General features: G+C 40.8%; 3 protein-coding genes across 5 annotated transcripts; 1 reads left to right on the top strand and 2 right to left on the bottom strand.

The window, feature by feature from the left end:
- Window positions 1-426: 426 nt before the first annotated feature.
- Window positions 427-5,783, bottom strand: LOC311005666 (protein max-like). Of its 2 annotated transcripts, none has more exons than XM_083998173.1 (4): window positions 5,610-5,783; window positions 3,311-3,418; window positions 1,847-1,985; window positions 427-1,748 (listed from the first exon to the last, which is right to left on the bottom strand). In XM_083998173.1, the coding sequence occupies exons 1-4, from the start codon at window positions 5,643-5,645 to the stop codon at window positions 1,564-1,566; spliced, it is 468 nt and encodes a 155-aa protein (XP_083854299.1). In that variant the 5' UTR covers window positions 5,646-5,783; the 3' UTR covers window positions 427-1,563. The 2 variants fall into 2 exon arrangements, with proteins under 2 accessions (XP_083854299.1, XP_083854300.1); XM_083998174.1 differs by having other exon boundaries at window positions 1,847-1,970.
- Window positions 5,784-8,527: 2,744 nt separating this feature from the next.
- Window positions 8,528-11,013, top strand: LOC311005239 (hepatic sodium/bile acid cotransporter-like; the record flags this gene model as incomplete). The annotated part of the gene is made up of 5 exons (XM_083997595.1): window positions 8,528-8,925; window positions 9,142-9,346; window positions 9,689-9,867; window positions 10,631-10,830; window positions 10,958-11,013. The coding sequence occupies 5 exons, from the start codon at window positions 8,528-8,530 to the stop codon at window positions 11,011-11,013; spliced, it is 1,038 nt and encodes a 345-aa protein (XP_083853721.1).
- Window positions 11,014-11,469: 456 nt separating this feature from the next.
- Window positions 11,470-18,379, bottom strand: LOC311005370 (sushi domain-containing protein 4-like). Of its 2 annotated transcripts, XM_083997754.1 has the most exons (11): window positions 18,163-18,379; window positions 17,420-17,561; window positions 16,300-16,491; window positions 15,922-16,113; window positions 15,124-15,315; window positions 14,739-14,933; window positions 14,244-14,435; window positions 13,656-13,850; window positions 13,442-13,574; window positions 12,900-13,297; window positions 11,470-12,818 (listed from the first exon to the last, which is right to left on the bottom strand). In XM_083997754.1, exons 2-11 carry the CDS (start codon window positions 17,535-17,537, stop codon window positions 12,793-12,795), a joined length of 1,833 nt encoding a protein of 610 aa, XP_083853880.1. In that variant the 5' UTR covers window positions 17,538-17,561; window positions 18,163-18,379; the 3' UTR covers window positions 11,470-12,792. The 2 variants fall into 2 exon arrangements, with proteins under 2 accessions (XP_083853880.1, XP_083853881.1); XM_083997755.1 differs by lacking the exon at window positions 14,739-14,933.
- Window positions 18,380-18,419: the final 40 nt, after the last annotated feature.

Below are 18,419 nucleotides of genomic sequence, written 5' to 3'. Positions count from 1 at the left end.
TAATGGCTTTTATATAATTAATAAATTATTGGATTGGAGATTAATTTATACAAGTACAATCACAGGAAATTATTTAAAATAAATACATAATAAAAAAAAAACAATCTAGATAGAATTACCACCTGCACCAAATCTAATCAGTCAAGTTGCAGTTACCCTGCCTTCCTTAGCACTGACTTGTGTTTTTGCAGAACATTACGATGTCACAGCGAAGTTGACCTTTAAGAGTCTGGCCATAAAATGTCATCACCTCATTTGGGTTAAACTGTGTTATAATTTGTGTGTTAATTCTTCAGTCACAGTGAGCTTAACCTTTGACCACCACAATATTATTCTTGATGTAAAGTGAGCGTTCCTGTGACGGTGTGTTAAAAAAAAGACTATTAGTGGCATGGAAGCGTAAAAACACACTGGATCACAAATACATCCCAAAAGGATAAAATAGTTTTATTTATAGTCTCATAATAAAGGTATGCCTTAACTTGCAAGACATCCATTGGCAGTATGTACAACATACCTGTAATTTCCATGGAATGGAACAAACAAATATCGATTACGTACACACTAATTTACCTCTGCAAGAAAGAGAAAAAGAAAGATTAACGTTCCCAGCACAGGCAAATATTTCGAGGGAAGGCTTTTCTTTTGCAGAGCTGACACCATTTAAGAGTATACAGTGTTATATACTACACACTGACATGGACTTCCATGAACAAAAATAAAGATCACTGCCCTTTAACTGCATTGTGTAACATTCAGTATCCATTAAGGGACATTTTATACCCACATTTTATTTAATAATAATAAAAATAGAGGGAAATAAATAGTTGAGCCTGTGAAAAATCCTTTAAAACAACAGGTCAACTTGTTCATCCTCCGGTGTTCTCTGGAAAATCTCAAGCCAAACATAAGGGAGATCAGACATAAGAATATATAAGGGTAAGAAATCAATTTTGGTGCATCACTATAAATAGAAGGATTCATTTGATTACACAAACATTTTCAAAGACAAAAACTTCAGCCACCTACACTGAAGGAGGGTTGCATCTTGCATAACATACACTTTTTTTTCAAAAGCAACTTCACATTCTTTTTCTGGAAAAGTATGAATATTAAAAAGGTAAACTACCCTAATTACCATTTTCTCAAAGGTTGTAAAGTTTGACAACTCCCCCACTGGACTGCAGAGGTTGTTCAAAACAACCAAAAGAAAAAAAGGTCTTTTTTCTGTAGCTTTACTAAAGCTTCATACCTTGTCTTCTCCACATTTGATTATGAATGGTTATAATGAGGTTCAAAAAAGATTAGTCCTTCAAAACTGCAGAGCTGCCTCACTTTGTGGGTCTTAAAAGTTGTTTTGGGGGCCGAAGAGGAGTGACAGGATACTTGCCAGGTGGAAAAAGAAAGGTAGAAGCGTTTTATACATAATAGCACCTCTCTCACACAGTCTCCACCTCATCCCCTGGACTGGCGTAAGAAGGCAGGACTGAGCGCGGACAGGTAAGAGGAGTCGGGGCTGGTGGGTAAAGAGAGTCTGTTTGGAGAGTTGGGGGTGACGCGAGCCTAGCTGGGCTCCGCACGCAGCTTCTTTCTGTTGGGCGGCTCGTCTGGCTCTGATTCAGAGCTGGAGTCGGAGCCGCCATCGAAGGCGGACACCGCGCTCCCTTTACGGTTTGTGTACAAGCTGCTGTCAGAAGAGTAGTTCGTCTGGAGCTGAGTGTTCCCCTTGGCTTTCTCCAGTGCTCGAACTGCAAGAAGTCAAGAGGAAAAAACAACAGAAAGACAACTCGTCACACGTTGCATGTTCCAGCAGGAAGCAGAAAGACAGAAACATTTCTCTACTCACCCTGCTGCTCCAGCAGTGCATTTTGCTTCTTTAGGTCATCAATGTCCTGCTGGTGGGTGTGGTTTTTCCGCCTCATGAACTGGATGTACTCGGTGGCTTTGTCTAGAATCTGTGCTCGGGATGCCTGTTTAACAGAGTTCTGTCAGCAGAAATTTCAGAGAGCTATGGGCCAACGTTGCAGTGTTTATTTGTACAGACTCAAAATGTTATACTTATACTTTAACACATTAGTCTTTATTCTCATTGAGTGGTATAAAGTAACATCTACTCAAAACTTTAGCTTAAGCATTTTAAGACATATTCTAGTTGTACCTTTACAAATAGACAGATTGAACACAAAATATCATTAAAGGTAAAATACATTTGGCTTTTGGCCCCATAATAAGCTGTGTGTCTACTTGGGGCCCATAATGACAAGTTTAAGAAAATTGGTTCCACTAGACCAGAGTCTCGTCTTAAACTTTCTCACAACTCTGTTTGGAGAGGCCCATCTCTAAGTTGGGAACCTCTGGACTAAACTAGACAACAGACTGTATGTAAAGTAGTCAATACATCTACCTTGAACCAATACAACACAAATTGCTCCATTCAAAGTAGTCACATTACCTTTGTACTTTTCTTTGGTATGATTCTGAACACTTGTAAAATAAGTGAACCAAAAAACCAGACCTATTCCAGGGGTTAGCAACACATGCTCACACTGAAATATTGCAGAACAGTCCATGGCACAAAGGAGGAGGAAAAACAACTACTGTAAATTGTTGAGCCATCATCTCACCAACATAATGATTTGTGCTACTACTGGTTGCATTTTTCACATTTAATATGAATGGTTTACTGACTTATGACAGTATGGGCTACATGAACAAAGAGCGTAAGGTGTCTGAGCTGCTGTAAATACAGATTCCCTGGTGACATGGGACAAATTAACAGTGGGTACTCTGAAATTATCTCTGTCAAAGTGAGTGAATATTTGGACTTGGAAATTCAGATGCTTACATAAAAAAATAGTTTTTTTTTTTACACAAAATTGATAAAATGTGGGTACTGGACAAACAGAGCTGTTACCTGCACCTTCCCTTGCTTTTGCTGACTGTCTTTAGGTCAGCATACAGTTCTCATGAATTGAACAGGTGCTTTGCATGTGCACAACTAAAACCAACCCCCTTGACAAAAGGAAATAAGGGCTGACGGTTCATGCTGACTGTAGCACCTGTTTGTTTTCCTGAAGACACACAGGTTAACTTGGGAGTGTCTCATTCAGGCTTTCTGCCCATGTGAACAGCTAACTGACAAGAGGATGGATGACAGGACGGGATGATTGAATTTAACTTGGTTACTCTGTGTTAAATTCTTTTGGGCATATGTGGCATACACTGATGTGGCACATTGATGGGAAATAATGTTGTTAGTAAGACTTGTGGAATGTAGAAAAAGTAGAAACCATATTTATTTTCCTCTTACCTTCTCCCCCTGTAATGCAGGCACAGAATCTCGTAAACTGTGGAAGCTGTCTTTAATGTGGTCCCTGCGTTTGCGCTCCAGCGCATTGTGATGTGCTCGCTTGTCTGCCTGCGAAGGAAGAGACAGAAACACAGAGTCAATTCATGACTCAGGCCACTTATGCAGAAACCCAGAAAATCAAAACCATGAAGTTACAAGAAATGTTGTTATTTAATGAGAAGAAAACATTGGGTAATCTGAAGATGCAGTAGGAAAATGTTGCAGCTTTAAATTGCAAATAAGTAATGGCCTTGTCCTTCTCAGGGTGCTTGTGTCCACATATGGAAATCTCATTTACTGGACAACATAAAGCAGGAACCTGGGGTGTGTGTATAAGGTTTACGATGATCTAATATCTGTTTACAGGAACTCAACTGAATATCTGTTGTTTGTTTCGTTTGGTTCAAGGGTTGAACCAGCATAATCCTGACAGCCTCCACACCCTGGACAGTTGTTGTCCTTCAAGAAAGCCCATCCTCTCTCCACGCTGTTTTAAAAAGACCGCACAGAAGCCAGTGATGCCAGAGAATTTAATCTCATGTTTAATAACTACCCACAAAAATGTGTGCCTCCCTCATGGCAGAGTTTGACTTACTACAAGGCAACAATGTGGCAACACAAGGAAATAGTCACCATGATCAAAAACATAATATCCCTCAACGTTTCTGGAAATTACACAATTAATGAACAGACATTGCGCTGGGTTGTTAAACTCTCTTATGAAGCTGCAGACATACTTTAAATGATCAGTTGCAGACAGACACAGATTTGTGTAGTGTGGGTTGAAAATTTCACACTGGCTGACTTGGGAACTTTCCAGACCTGAGGCCTTACATGGCTGAATGGAGCAAATAATCATCTTGCAGTTATCACACACTCATTAGAGCAATTTGTCAGGTCAAATATTAAATGTACGGTAATTGTAAATGTTTTAACTGCTATTGGTATGGTTGAATTAAGATATGGGTGCACTGATGTTAATAAAAATGTGGCAATTATTATGAAATCAAGATAAATAACAATAAGCCTGTTCTGCTGAGAGAGGAACCACCTAAATGAATTATCCTGCAGCATTAATGTATGCATCCATGTAGGATCAAAAAGGCACAACAATAGATGCATAATGGTTGCATCCAAAGCTAGAGCTGCAGCTTTATAAATCCACTGCTCTGTGAAATATGTAATCGGGTCAAGGATGTGACATAATTTCAAATGCATGCTCAGTTAAACACACTACAGCATATGCATGAGCTATTCCACGTATTTAAAAAGGAGAGATCCAGGGATCTGCAGGGGGATAACAGACGAAGCTGACAGGTCCATAATCGACAGAACAAAAACAACATGAGCACAGCCTCTCTGGTCTCTGGTGTCCTGTTGGCGTTACAGGCAACTGCACAACAGTGCAGAGCTAATGTGAAGGCAGTGTTTGGCAACACTACGTTTGAAGGAGGACACCGAGTACTAAACGTACACTGAGTTCCGTTTTGCTATTTAAGCTGTGTGCGTGAAAGCGATTAGTGTCCTGGTTGTTATTTAATCCATAAAACGGCATATTAAATAAAATATGGAGGGAATATGACATTTTAACCTGCTAGCTGTCCAACAAGTCTGCTAAATATAGCCAGGCTGACGTGAAGGGATTACCCCCCTTCATCCGTAAAAAGAGATAAGAGCTGCATTGTAGTAAAGTGTCCTTAACACAGAGAAGAAAACCTTATTAAACCGAAATAGCGACTTTAATTTACCAGGGGTAGCAGTGTATAAACAGCCACCTCGCTGTTCACCTCTCAGTTGAGCTGACCTTGCCTGCAGCAACAGTTTAATGGCTGTTTATTACTGTCGCAACATGGTTTTAATGTGTCCACAGCTTCAGCGTCGACCTGCGTTTTATTAACAAGTGTGCATGACTCCCACCGACTGCAGCAACATGGACGACCTGAAGGAGTCCTGTCAATGTATTAAACAAGTTGGTGTTGTCTTATGCTGAGCTGCTTCATGTGAACACTTACTGTCGAGGAGCTTTAATGCCACACAACGACGCGACCTGCTCACCGGCTCCACTTTTCACGTACACTATCCCACTAAACTCTGCATGGAAATACTCTTTCCTGAGCCTGTTTGCTCGAAATGTAGTTAGGCGAGGAGGACCCCCAGCTAGCTCGTTAGCTAGCTCAGTCAGATAGCGTAGGTTGACAGGAATGTTAAAGTTGGCTAACTAAATGGCTAGCTACTTCTTATAGGAAACTAAACCACATACATCGCTGTCGACTTCGATGTCATCGTTTTCGCTCATTCTTCGGTACAAAAAAAATGATGGAGTATGACAAAAAGAAAAACAAGCAGCTGTCAAAACAAAGTGCAGCGACAACTGGAGGCAAATAATAACATATAGCACGGAGCTCTGCTACAGCAGAGACATGACGAGCTACGGTCTCCCTACACGTGATTCGCCTACACATGGACGGGAAAACATACACGGCGCAAGCGCGACGAAACAAGGCATTCTGGGTAATGTAGTCGTTTCTTAGAACACGCCGCCCCGTCAGCCGTGTTACAGTCTCTGGAACTTGAACTACATTTCCCACATGTCCACAACTTTGGACACGCCCACCACTATATACCGTTATCTCCTCCAAGTTGCAAACACAGCAGCCTCAGTGTTTGCAGCCGTGTTTATGTGCAGTGGATCACAATGTTCTCTTTAAAATAAGGTATATTAATATATTGATTGTTAACAGAAACATTTAATTACACCAGCACACAGAAACCAGTGGTGCTTTATAATCATATTTGATGTGACATAAACATGTCTTTCATGCAAATATGATTCTGTGGTGTTAAGGTTCAAAGTGCATGGTGTTGAAGTCTGTTGTTTCACTGCATTGTCAGCAGGGTAGTGTGGTACAATAACTAGGCTGTTCTTCCTGCATATGATTATGAGACCAGATGGTGGCCTAGCTCACTTCGGCTGCCCTCCCCCACTCACCATCCATGGCTGCACACTTGCCTCCATAGGACCTTTAAATAGCTGCTGCAGCAAGCTATCACTGCCTATAAACCCACTGCAGCACTATTAGGATGTGATTCAGGACTATGTCTTGTTGAATGCACATACAAATGTGTGCATGAAATAACTAAAAACTTCTTTCTTATGATTCCCATTTTTTTCTGCTTCTCTTATTGCATAATGTGAGCTCAGACTTAAGTGGAATGCCTAATTGTTGTCCTCTGTGCCTTTCAGAGCATCTGCTTTTTGTTTACACCCCTACATATCACACTTGAGAAGCATGTTTTATTTTCGTCTTTCATCTGGCTTTTAATTCTGAAAGGGATTTATTTGTAGAACAAATATCTGCACAATAGTCTCGTGTTCACCATTATGGACTAAAGTGTCTGTTGTTTTTAATCCACCCACCTTCCTCTCAATACCCCTTACTCTTTTTTTTTTTTTTAATGTTTGTGACAGAAATTTTACTGTTGTTTGTAAAAGGCTCCTCAGCCCTTTCCCTCCCACACAGCTGTTTTGTCTTTTGTTGTGTAAGTTTCAGTCTGAGTATAACTGAGACTTTGCTGTACATAGTAGAAAATAGTCCACATAGCTCAGGTTCAAATGGACATGCATGTGCAAGATTGTGCACATTGTGCAGATTTTAAGATAGGGCCCCTTTAATTTTGGCCTAATCTCTGCCATACTTCAAGAGATTAGGGCAACAACATTTGAGCCTTGCTCCTCTAGTTTACTGAGTTGTAAATAAAGGGTGCTGGTGTACAAAGCACCTCAGTGGGGCCCCCCTCAATTTGAAAAGACGGGTAACTCTGCCAGGCAAACTCAGTCCTCTGCCTGGTTGCATAATATTATTTGTCGGTATGTTCACAAATACCAGTGTACCTAAACGGGGTAGATACACAACCAATTACATTCTTTCCACATCATCTAGCCCTCTGATTCCAGGCTTTCCCACGGTGCCCCATATAAAAGGAAAAGAAGAATTCCAGTAACTGGTCTCTAAACTCTGGATTCACTGGAAGTCTGAGTAAAACCTCAAAACAGTTGGGAAGAGAGTTTAATGGGGTGTGTTTTTGAGTGTATATCTGATGACAACTACCAGATTGTCAATAGCCCATGTGACCTGGAGGGGAGGGCACCAACTCCAAACACAGAGAAAAGGAGTTAGAGGCAAAAGTTGTGCGGGGAGACGAATGCACGTGCGTGAGGGAGCAGAGTTTGAAGTTGCTGAAGCTTGCCTGAAATGACGGTAAGAACATTACAAGTCAACCCTATAATTTTTTACAGGGGAAGACTAGCACCACACTATCTATACATCATCATCTGCAGTTATTACAAAGAACATTAACAGTATGCCTCTTTTATGTGTGTGTTTGTTAGTTTAGGAATGAAGACGTGGTCTCCTTTTTATTCATTATCATCATTATCACCATGTTTTGTTTGGCTGTAGTTTTACTAGTGGGTTGTTCTTTAATCTACAAGGAAGCTGTAGACGCTAAAATTAAATTTTATCTTTTGTATAAAGCACTTGGGTCTGATCTGTTTTGTTTTTTCCACAAAGAAAAAGTTCAATTACTTTGTTTAAAATAATACCCATTCTTCAACTGCCCTTGAGAAATTATTCATGTGGAAACACAGACGTCATACTTATTAAGTCACATATTAGATAAGTGATGAGTCTTTAGTAGTTTAGTTTTTAATGCCCTGTTCTTACCCTCAGCAAAAATTCAATACTGGAACAAACAATTCACATTAACAATAGAACTGTGTGATTTGAAACTTTCACAATGTAAATGTTGATGCCATTACATATCTTATTAACCACGGGGAGAACTGAACTGTAACATTACTTGTGTCTTTATTGTTTTGTTAAAAGTAAAACGATTAAAAAGCACACAAAGGGCAACTAAAACATGTGTTGTTGCCTGCAGGTTGTGCAAATGTTAAAATTGCAGCAGCTGTTCACACACACTTTGCCTGTAGGAGGCAACTTCTACATGTGCAGGTCAAATCCAACCTCTGTGCAGTTTAAAAAGGCTATACACGAGAATTTAAAACAATGAATTTCAAACTTTGATTTGATTGTCAATTATGTATTTCATTTGTTCTGGCCGACAGGTGAAAGCCCGGGCAAAAACTGATCACACGCTATTCATACAAGTGCCACAATGAATGTGACGGAGACCTACAATGAATTTGCAACATTGCAATACAACCTCAGTGGAGGCAACGCTTCTGGCAACGAGAGCGTGGCGCACCTGTACAACCCCTCCACCTTAAACAGCATCATCAACGTCTTCACCGTCATCACCCTCTTCATCACCATGATATCCCTCGGCTGTACGATGGAGATTTCCAAAATTAAGGCCCATTTCCTCAAGCCAATGGGAGTCGCCATTGCACTATTGGCCCAGTTTGGCGTTATGCCCCTCACTGCTTTCTGTCTAGCCAAAATCCTGCAGATGGACTCCATCAAGGCTGTAACTGTACTCATATGTGGCTGCTGTCCAGGGGGGGCATTATCAAACATTTTTTCCATGGCCATCAAGGGTGACATGAACCTCAGGTAAACTCTCATTGATTTGTTGATTCCTGTACGGCCATGTTGGAAGATCACACATGGCTGCAATAAGCTGCATCAGCACCATCATTGATGTTTCTAGCAATAAACACAAGTGTACAAGACAAAAACAAGAGCCTTGTTTTGCATGTAGCATTTGGGATATGCATACTTCAGACTTGTTAGTCTAAATGTTGTTCTTCTCTCTGATACCTTCCCCAGCATCGTAATGACCACATGCTCCAGCTTCGCAGCCCTGGGTCTGATGCCTTTGCTGCTCTACCTTTATTGCCAAGGTTTCCCTGGTCTGGAAAAAGCTGTTCCATATGCTGGCATCATGACCACTCTTGCACTCACCCTGGTGCCTTGTGCCTTTGGCATTGCCATCAATCATTACAAGCCAGGCTACACGCCAGTGGTCAAGAAAGTAAGACTCCTGAAGTCACATAAACTTCACATCAACACAGCCAATAGATATATATATTTTTTTTTATCTACTGCTGTACTTTTCCTACTGTGACGTCTTTCGAGAAAGATCTGTGGGCACAATGTTGTGTTCACCGGATCCATTCATCACATGGCGTGGGTGTAATTTGGATCCAAATAAATAGGAAGTTATGCGCAACAGGAAGCTGTAGTCTTATTATTCTAACAAGGAACAGGTGTCCTGATTCCAGATGATGTTTGAAAGCCTTGTGTTTCTGTCTAAGATCCACATATGGAGCCAGTGTACGTAACGTGTTTTGACGTAGACTGTCTTTCCCCACAGGTTGGTCTCATCATCCTGATAATGTCCAGCATCATACTGTGTGTTCTGTCCAGCATTGCCACCAAAGACATTATATGGATGGCCTTCAAAGCAGACATTCTGGTGACGGCTGCGCTGATGCCTCTAATTGGCTTTATGCTGGGATATGGCATGTCTGTCATATGCAGACTTAACACGCAGTAAGTAGTAAGCACACACTAGATACACCCTTCCTCTGAGCCGTACACAGTACATACTGTAGCTCATATGTGTGGCTGTGTCCCACTACATATTCAGTGTATACAGCAAGGCAAAACACCACATGCTCTACTATTTCTTGCAGCAATATCAATGTACTTTTGGAAAAGTTGCCACACATTCTCAGACAAACAGCCGCCAACAAGAGAAAGCAACATGTTTTTCTCAAGACACATTTGTTTGTTTCTGTTTTAAATAGTCTCACCACCATCCACAATAATCTGATTTTTTTGCAGCTGTGATTAAGTGTCATTGTTTTTTTTAATTGTGCTGTAAACATCACCGATTCCCAGCCAAAATGACACTAGTGATCTCTCTTTACCGGGTGTAGTATTGTGTGGGTATGATTTTGTCAACAGTTCAGCTAAAGAACAATATACAGTACATTTGATTTGTTCAGTAGAGTAACAGTTTTGTAATGTGACATTTTCAGTAAAGAGCATTTTTCATATTACACTAGTGACTTTTAACTCAGTATAGGTTTTGAATACGTCCTCCACAATTGTGTGACAGTGTTTTAATACCGATTTATGAGTTGTTTTAATAAGTAAACAAATGTGAGGGAACAGACCTGAAGGAACTCTGTTACTGTTACTTCAAATGATTTCATCCATTGCAATACAATTGATCATTTATCAGTATCAAATCTAGATAATGCAGTATAAGAATTAATGAACGAATAATGGATGACTCACCTGTTTTTAGATGCAGCAGGACCATCTCCATGGAGACAGGGTGTCAAAACATCCAGCTGTGCTTTGCCATCCTAAAAGTGACCTTTCGCCCAGAGGTCATTGGAGCCATGTTTCTCTTCCCACTGGTTTACATCACATTCCAGTGCGCTGAGGCCCTTCTCCTGGTCCTGTGCTTCAGATGTTACCAAATGTTGAAAAGAGCAGCTGAGGGTAAATGCTGCAACTGCCTATTTTTGTATTGCTAGAGAGAAGTGAGAGGGTCATGCACTTGCTGTTGTTTTGAATTCATGTCACACAAAGCAAAAATTAAACAATCATTCTTGTCTTTCTTGCATAGATATGAAGAAACACCAGAGCGGTGATGTTTCAGCAGAGGAGGTGAAACACCCATAACACCGTCATAGATGACGACGAGACATACTTGAGATGTGGCTCATCAGTGTCCTTGCTATCTCAGCATCAGCTGCTTATTTTTCTCTCTGATCTGTGATACTGATTAAAATACTTTGTTAGAGCATATGTAACTAATGTTTTTAATTATTGTACACAATGGACTGTGCATGCTGAGGTAACGTTGATTACACATAACATTTTGTATGTATATTTTTGTATTCAAAATATCTTTTATAAAGTAGGAAATTAGCAATTTTTATGACGGAAGACATTTGTAGCACATGTTGATTTGATTTTGAGAATAAGTTGTTGATATATTTGCTAGTATCAAGTACTTTCATTAAAATGTGTCAAACCAATAAGAATGATCCATTTCAGATGTGAAAAACTGTCTAAGGAAAAGAGAAGACACAGTCAATGTGAACATCTCAAATATTTAATTAAAATGATCGGGATATATACAGAGCAAACTTAACTTAAGACTTTTTACATATATTAAAAGAATATCTTCACAAAACAAAAATCCATCCCTCAGTCCAAAAGTAAACTCAATGGACAGTCAAAGTGAACACTGACATTACACAACGCTATACACATCATTTTAGTGTTGTTCCCAGCCACTTTTACAGTGCCACATATAATGTGCCTGCAGTAGAAATTAAACTGAAGCGGCAAAGTGGGAAGAAAAAAAAAACGTATTCTTTATACTGTAGTTCCCAAGAGCTGTGGAAACATCAAAAGAAGCCATGGCTGATCAACAGCATTCTGGACACTAATAAATAAAATACACAGTTTCCGGGTGTGAAACAGGAGTTTCCAAGCAGCCTGAATAAATTAAGAAGATCATATTTTCCGGTGTTCACCTTATGTGTATGACAAAGCCACATATAATATCACTAAGCAGTGGAGGCATTTTACTGACATTCATTTTTAAAATTCCTTAATGTACATATTATAGATACCTGTGCATAGAAGTGGAAAGCTAAGGCCATTGGGGGAAAGGGTATGAATAAGAGAATACATTTGGAGATGTGACTCTTTGTAGTGATGAAATGTGTGTGCTGAATGCAGGCCCGAAAAAATAAGCCACTGGAAACATTTGCCCTCAGTCCAAAGAAAAACACAGCAGAGTGCTCTCTTGGGTGGACAAGCAGCCTTATACTGTACAGTGACGTGTGGAATGGTGTGAGTCATGATTAATGACATCTTAAATAATGACACATGATCACAAAAAGACGATGGTGTGAGTGCACATGACTTGGACAACAACCTTGATTACCTGGCCTTCATGCATCTTTTCCAACGTGTGTCTTCAATGGTGTGGTATGATATGTGGTTAAAGGAAAGTAGTAAACAAGACACTGATGACATTATTAGCTTCAAAAATGAGCTTGCAGCTTTGCCCATTCATCTGAAATATATCAGTCATTTTTTTCCAACAGCCTTTAAAAGACATATTTCTTCAGGTGAGCCTGTTCCTTTCTCTTTTTGTCCTACATTTTCAAACTGAGCTTCAGACATTAGACATACGAACATGATGTAGGAACTCTGATAAAAAATGTAAGCATGTATGTACATGTGAATCCCCTCTCAGTTCTTCTTTGGGATGGTTGGAGGAAATGTTCTGAGCAACCGACACAGCTTCACTCAGAGCCTCTTCAGCTGGGCTGGTCTGTTTTGACAGCTGTATTGACAAACGCTCAAGAGGCATTCCACTCATCAGTACAGGCCAGTAGCAACTCTGGTTGTTTTGAGTAAGTCCAAAGGCTGCAGCATGTTTCAGGCCTCCTTCAGCAATGGCATATCTGTAGAAACAGATTAAAAGTAGCATCAGCACCAAGTGGAGGTTTTAAATAAGTAAAAAGTGTGTATGGAGAAGGTTTTACCATCAGCATAATCCATCTCAGAGTCCAGACACAGCCTGTGGTGGTCGCTGCCTGCAGACGGCCTACTTTGAGAGGATGAAGGAGCTGTAGCACCTGCGGGTTCCAGAGCCCAGGAGGAGGATGAGGGTGAGGGTGATGAAGAGGATGAAGATAGTGGTACAGGGTGGACCACAGCCATCTCTGAATGCTGCTGTTTAAGGGAAGAGGGCCTAGAGGGGCCAGCCTCTGGCGCTGTGGCGTTCTGACCCTCGGATAGCACTATCTGCACTCGCGACTCGGAGCTAAGTGCTGACGCTGAAGCTCCACCACTGTTCACAGCCTCTTCGTATGAGGGCAGGGTCACCTGGACTCCTTCCACCATGATGGACACAGGCTGGCCAGAAACACCCTGATCACGTCTAGGTTTGGAGAACCAGAGGAAAGTTTGCATCTGTTACTTCCCAGGTTAGATTGCTCAATGGAAATGCTTGCCATACAGTAGTCTCTGGTTTAAATTATAAGATGCTGGTAATAAACTGATGTGACTTTGAGCAACAACTCACCGATGAAGAGATTTGAGTTTTGGCTGTAGAAGTACAAACAGCACCACGAGGAGCAGGATGAGGGCCACTGAGCTGGCTGTGGATGCTACAATGGACAAAGCGGGCATCCCAAGGGGTAAAGTCGGATCACGGTCTGCGAGACACAAACAATTGACTTGGTTATCTGTACAGAACTTAGTAATCACTTATCTGATAAATGTAATCTCATCCTTACCTTGCTCCATGAGGCAGCTGAGCTTCATTTGGCTGTCCCATACCCCATACTGACAGGTAAGGTATTTATAGTCCCCCTTCAGAATATAACCTTCCTCACAGAAATATTCAATCACAGTGCCATGTGAAAGTCTTTGGCATGGTGAGGGGTGGCAGGTGTAGCCCCCATTCTCCGGCTCAAATGGAGGCTTGCATACTGTTCACGGAAAGGAAGAAATTAAATGAATACATCAGTGTTGTTTTTTCACTAAGATGGCAGTGCTAAACTGATCTGAATGCTAAATTGAAGGACAGTAACACTTGTTAATTACACACGTGACGTGACTGTGCAAAATGACATGTGGAATCTTACTAGGCTCCATTCATGGGGATCTTGAATTCAACCCAAAATTAGTAGCAATTAAAACACAGCTTAATATGACAATTTCACAAGGAAAGTATGGTCCCATTTCATACCAGCAGGCTAAATAACAATATAAAGTCAGTGTTCAGCTTCAGTCTTTAAAGACCCATCCTGAGCCAGAAAACGTATGTAATCAGAGACTGTAATTTTAGTGCAGACATTTAAAAAATCAGACTTTGTCTTTACCATCGCTGCGTATACAGCGGGGAGATTCAGACGACCAGTGCCCTTGTGCACTGCAAGTGAGGATGCTGGATCCATCTAGCAGGTAACCAGAGTCACAGCTGTACTGTAGTGATGTGCCCACAGGGAACAAGCTCCTGTTGGTTTCTGTCAGATTAGTTGAGCCATGCTGCACCATCGAGGGTCTTATACAACCTTAAAAAGGGGACAACATTCAAAAATACCATTGGTACTTTATGAATCCCCAAAAGGAACTCCATTTGTATTTAATCTATTGAGAGTTATAGGCTTTTTAATACACATATGGCTTTGTTGAAATTTGTTTTATAAAACAAAATGGTACAAAAGAGTTTAACATATGAGGGAATTGGGGGGGAAAATGGTTAAAATAGAAATAAGAACAGAGCCAAACATGAAGTCAGTGAGACAAATAAACACACTTTTATCCGTGTAATTCTTTATCTAATATTCCAAATATCTTGGTAAATCTAGCTTTACCTTGCTCCATGCGGCAGCTGATTGGCATTACGTTGTCCCATTTCCCAAACTGACATGTATGGAATTTATAGTCTCCCTCCAGAGCATAACCTTCATCACAGAAATACTGAATTATGGTGCCATGAGAAAACCTTCCACATGGGGAGGGGTGGCATGTGTAGCCCCCGTTCTCCGGCTGATACGGAGGTTGGCATACTGTCCACAGAAAGAAAGAAATACAATAAATATCTGTGGAGTTGATTTGTTCCCCCGTGTCTAAGTAGGCCTACTTCATTAATGGGGGGGGGGAAAACAACCTGTATAAAAAAAATACGAGTAATTAAATCAAAAAGAAAAGGATGATGAAAATGCAATGTAGAAGTACAATGAGAAGATATGTCTTTACCGTCACTGCGTATACAGTGAGGAGGTTCAGAGGACCAGTCTCCCAGAGTGGTGCAGGTGAGGATGCTGGGTCCGGCTGGCAGGTAACCAGGGTCACAACTGTACTGTAGTACTGTGCCCACAGGGAACAAGCTCCTGTTGGTGTCTGTCAGATTAGTTGAGCCATGCTGCACCATCGAGGGTCTTATACAACCTTAAAAAGGGACATTCAAAAATACCATTATTCCAGGCATTATTTCTGTGAATGTTTGAGAGTAGTACATTTAGTTACAAATAGAGTTTTATAAGGCATTTCATTTTGGCACTGAAGATAAAAATGACTACGACGCGTTTCGGCATCAAGCCTTCATCAGGGAGTCAAAAAAACGTTGTTTTCGTCATAGTCATTTTTGTAAAAGCATCTACAAATGGTTTCACTGAGAGATAAAAACATGTTCTCCCTGTGCCTGAGGATACTGTCTCCTCCACAATCCAAAGACATGCATGTTAGAATCATTTGGCCACTCTAAATTGCCAATTGGTGTGTTTGGCTCTGTGTATCATTATGGATAATGAATTCAATTAAAGTTAACGTCTAACAGACATGGCCAGAGGTCTGTTAAAACTTACACAAACATGACCTCATTCAAGTCTTGTTGGCCTGTGGTTAATATCCTGTCTCTCACCCTATGATGTCTTTTTGTTCGGCTAGAGCTTGAGCCCAGTGCTTCTGCTGCTGCATAAAGTCCCAAATTATATTTTCATTTGCAAAGTATAACGTGACTGTGCAAGAGCATAGACATTTTGGAGACTGACCAACCTTGGCTTGTACAAGTGATCTGCATGGGGCCATCCCACTGCCCATCCTGACAGGTCAGGTAGTTATAGTCTCCATTGAGAACGAAGCCCTCATCACAGAAAAACTCAATCACAGTGCCATGTGAGAACATTTGACAGGGGGACGGGTGGCAGGTGTAGCCCCCATTCTCAGGTTTGGTGAGGGGTAGACATGCTGATGAGGGAAAAAAAATACAACATAGAAGAATCACCCCAAGTATAAAAACTGTTATTTGTTGTGGTTGTTTTTAACTTAATAGGTAAAACTGGCTATACAATGGTAAGCAAATATTTCTACTTGTCATAGATCCTTATTTTACTTAACAGGTTAGAAAAGACAGAGATGGACAGCATATCTTACCACCACTGCGTATACAGTGAGGAGGTTCAGAGGTCCAGCGCCCCAGAGTGGTGCAAGTGAGGATGCTGGGTCCGTCTGGCAGGTAACCAGGGTCACAGCTGTACTGCAGGACTGTGCCCACAGGGAACGAGCCCCTGTTGGTTTCTGTGAGGTTTACCCAGCTGTTCTGGACCATGTATGGCCTCACACATCCTATGAAGAAAAGAAATTCTGTGAAACCACCAGACACTGAACAAACAACTGCAAAGATCGTACTAGAAGGGCTACCCCCAACTACAAAATAAGGGTACTGAACCTTAACCACAAAATTCATACAGATTTACTGCTTGATTAGCATCTTATTACAACAGTACAGTACAGAGTTTTTTATCTGGGGAGAATGAATGTGTCATCTGATTTTATAATTACAACAATATTGAGTGAAATGCGAAATCTTTATGTAAGAGTGGTGAAAGAGGGGAGGCAAATGAGTCACCAGTCACCATCTTTTGGAAACCAGTCATAAAACATAGCAATCCACCTATTATACATTACAGTGAGTGCAACCCTTATCTGATCTTGTCTTTAGAACTGGAACTAACGTAGACTGTTATTACTACTACTACTGATTAAACTTTTTTTTTTTTTAACTGATTAGACTTTGAACTTCATCTGGTTATAGTTCAGTCAGAGGTGACATTTTAACCACTGAGGTACATTTTGTTCTCTGTTTTGAACATGGTTTAATACTAGAACCAAAGACAAAGAATGTACATCTGAGTTCGCGCTTGATGCGCAGTTCAACACAGACAACCATAAATTGTATATCTGTCATTAGTACAGTAGAAAATTGAAATAATAACAAAACTACAGATAATAATAGCAAAAACATGTGATATAAGCCAGATAGTTCCAGCACTGCACTGTTTCTCAAGATAAACATACTGGTATAAATTGGCACAGACTGAAATCTCAGTCGTTCATTGAGTCTACAATCTGTCCTCTATTATGCAAAAAACAACAAAGACAACACAGATTTGAATTCTAGTTTTGGTTTTCATCAAAGAACTGTAAGTTAATCCAATACACATGAAAATAGAATACACATAAAGAGACTGCAACAGTAAAACCTGCATCTTACCTGACCCTTGCCCAGTGGACACGACAGTCAGTCCCAGCAGCAAAAAGAAGGACCGTTTAGTGGCTGAGGAGTGGGCCCAAAAGGCTCTTGTTGTTGACTCTATCATTCCATTGCACATCTTCCCCCGCAGAGTCAACTCAACCTGGGAATATCAGAAAACCATGTTATTACAAATATGGCCTTGACCATCTGCTGATGCCTGTCGCAGGTACGCTGCAGAGCTTGGGCCACTGCCAGCGAAATGGGTGTGTGTGTGGGACTGTGATACAATGACAGAACTGAGACAAATTACAGTAACAGTGCTATAGGTATTCAGCAAGCTAACAATGAGTCAATGGGGAACGGACACCTGTGCCGTGATTTAAAAATGTCAGCGATACATTCACATTGGAAACGGTATCCCAAACATGTAAAAGAAAAAAAAATGCTAATATTGGTTCTGAATCGTTTCGTCTCTGCGGCTACACAGCCATTTGCACCTTTTTCCCCTTCCTATCTATGGTAGCTAAATTTAATAGCACTAAGGAGAAGGCCAAACCGATGGACGCTACATTTTAATTTTCGCAGGCATAACGCTGATGATAATAAACGAACAACTGTGCAACCACCTTAGAATTACCGCCCAAAAGCGCACATTACTGATTTTAAATGTTGTGATAACTGCCTGGTATAATAAATATGGCAATTTTAGCTTGCTAACGCTAGCTAGACATTAAAACGAATCGTTTGTCAACGTTACCTACCACAAAAACACAGCCTCGAAACCTCCACCCTCGCTTTCCTGCGCTGGTCCTTTATCAACAAAACATCGACTGCATCGAATACATTTTATTCGAACACGAGTTATTGCAGGAACAACACAAAGGTTTACGAGCTGAGCGGTACTGCTACAGCTAAACGCTAGCTAGCTCCCTGGTGGCTAACTTGTTACCCGCTACGCTAGCTAGCTGCATCGATTGAAAGATCAGCTGAGCAGCCTCGACTTCGTCCGGTAGCCATA

Source organism: Trachurus trachurus (assembly GCF_905171665.1).
Source record: "Trachurus trachurus genome assembly, chromosome: 22".
Classification (NCBI taxonomy): domain Eukaryota; kingdom Metazoa; phylum Chordata; class Actinopteri; order Carangiformes; family Carangidae; genus Trachurus; species Trachurus trachurus.
This window is presented reverse-complemented; position numbering and strand designations above follow the sequence as displayed.

Coding starts and splice junctions, on each gene's coding strand:
- LOC311005666 (XM_083998173.1), bottom strand. CDS start 5,645: ATGAGCGAAAACGATGACATCGAAGTCGACAGCGAT. Junction 3,419..5,609: donor ACATCGAAGTCGACAGCGAT/GTATGTGGTTTA, acceptor CTTCCTTCGCAG/GCAGACAAGCGAGCACATCA. Junction 1,749..1,846: donor TGCACTGCTGGAGCAGCAGG/GTGAGTAGAGAA, acceptor GACTTCTTGCAG/TTCGAGCACTGGAGAAAGCC.
- LOC311005370 (XM_083997754.1), bottom strand. CDS start 17,537: ATGTGCAATGGAATGATAGAGTCAACAACAAGAGCCTTTTGGGCCCAC. Junction 16,114..16,299: donor TCACTGTATACGCAGTGGTG/GTAAGATATGCT, acceptor TTCCCTCATCAG/CATGTCTACCCCTCACCAAA. Junction 13,851..14,243: donor CCGCTGTATACGCAGCGATG/GTAAAGACAAAG, acceptor TTCCGTGAACAG/TATGCAAGCCTCCATTTGAG.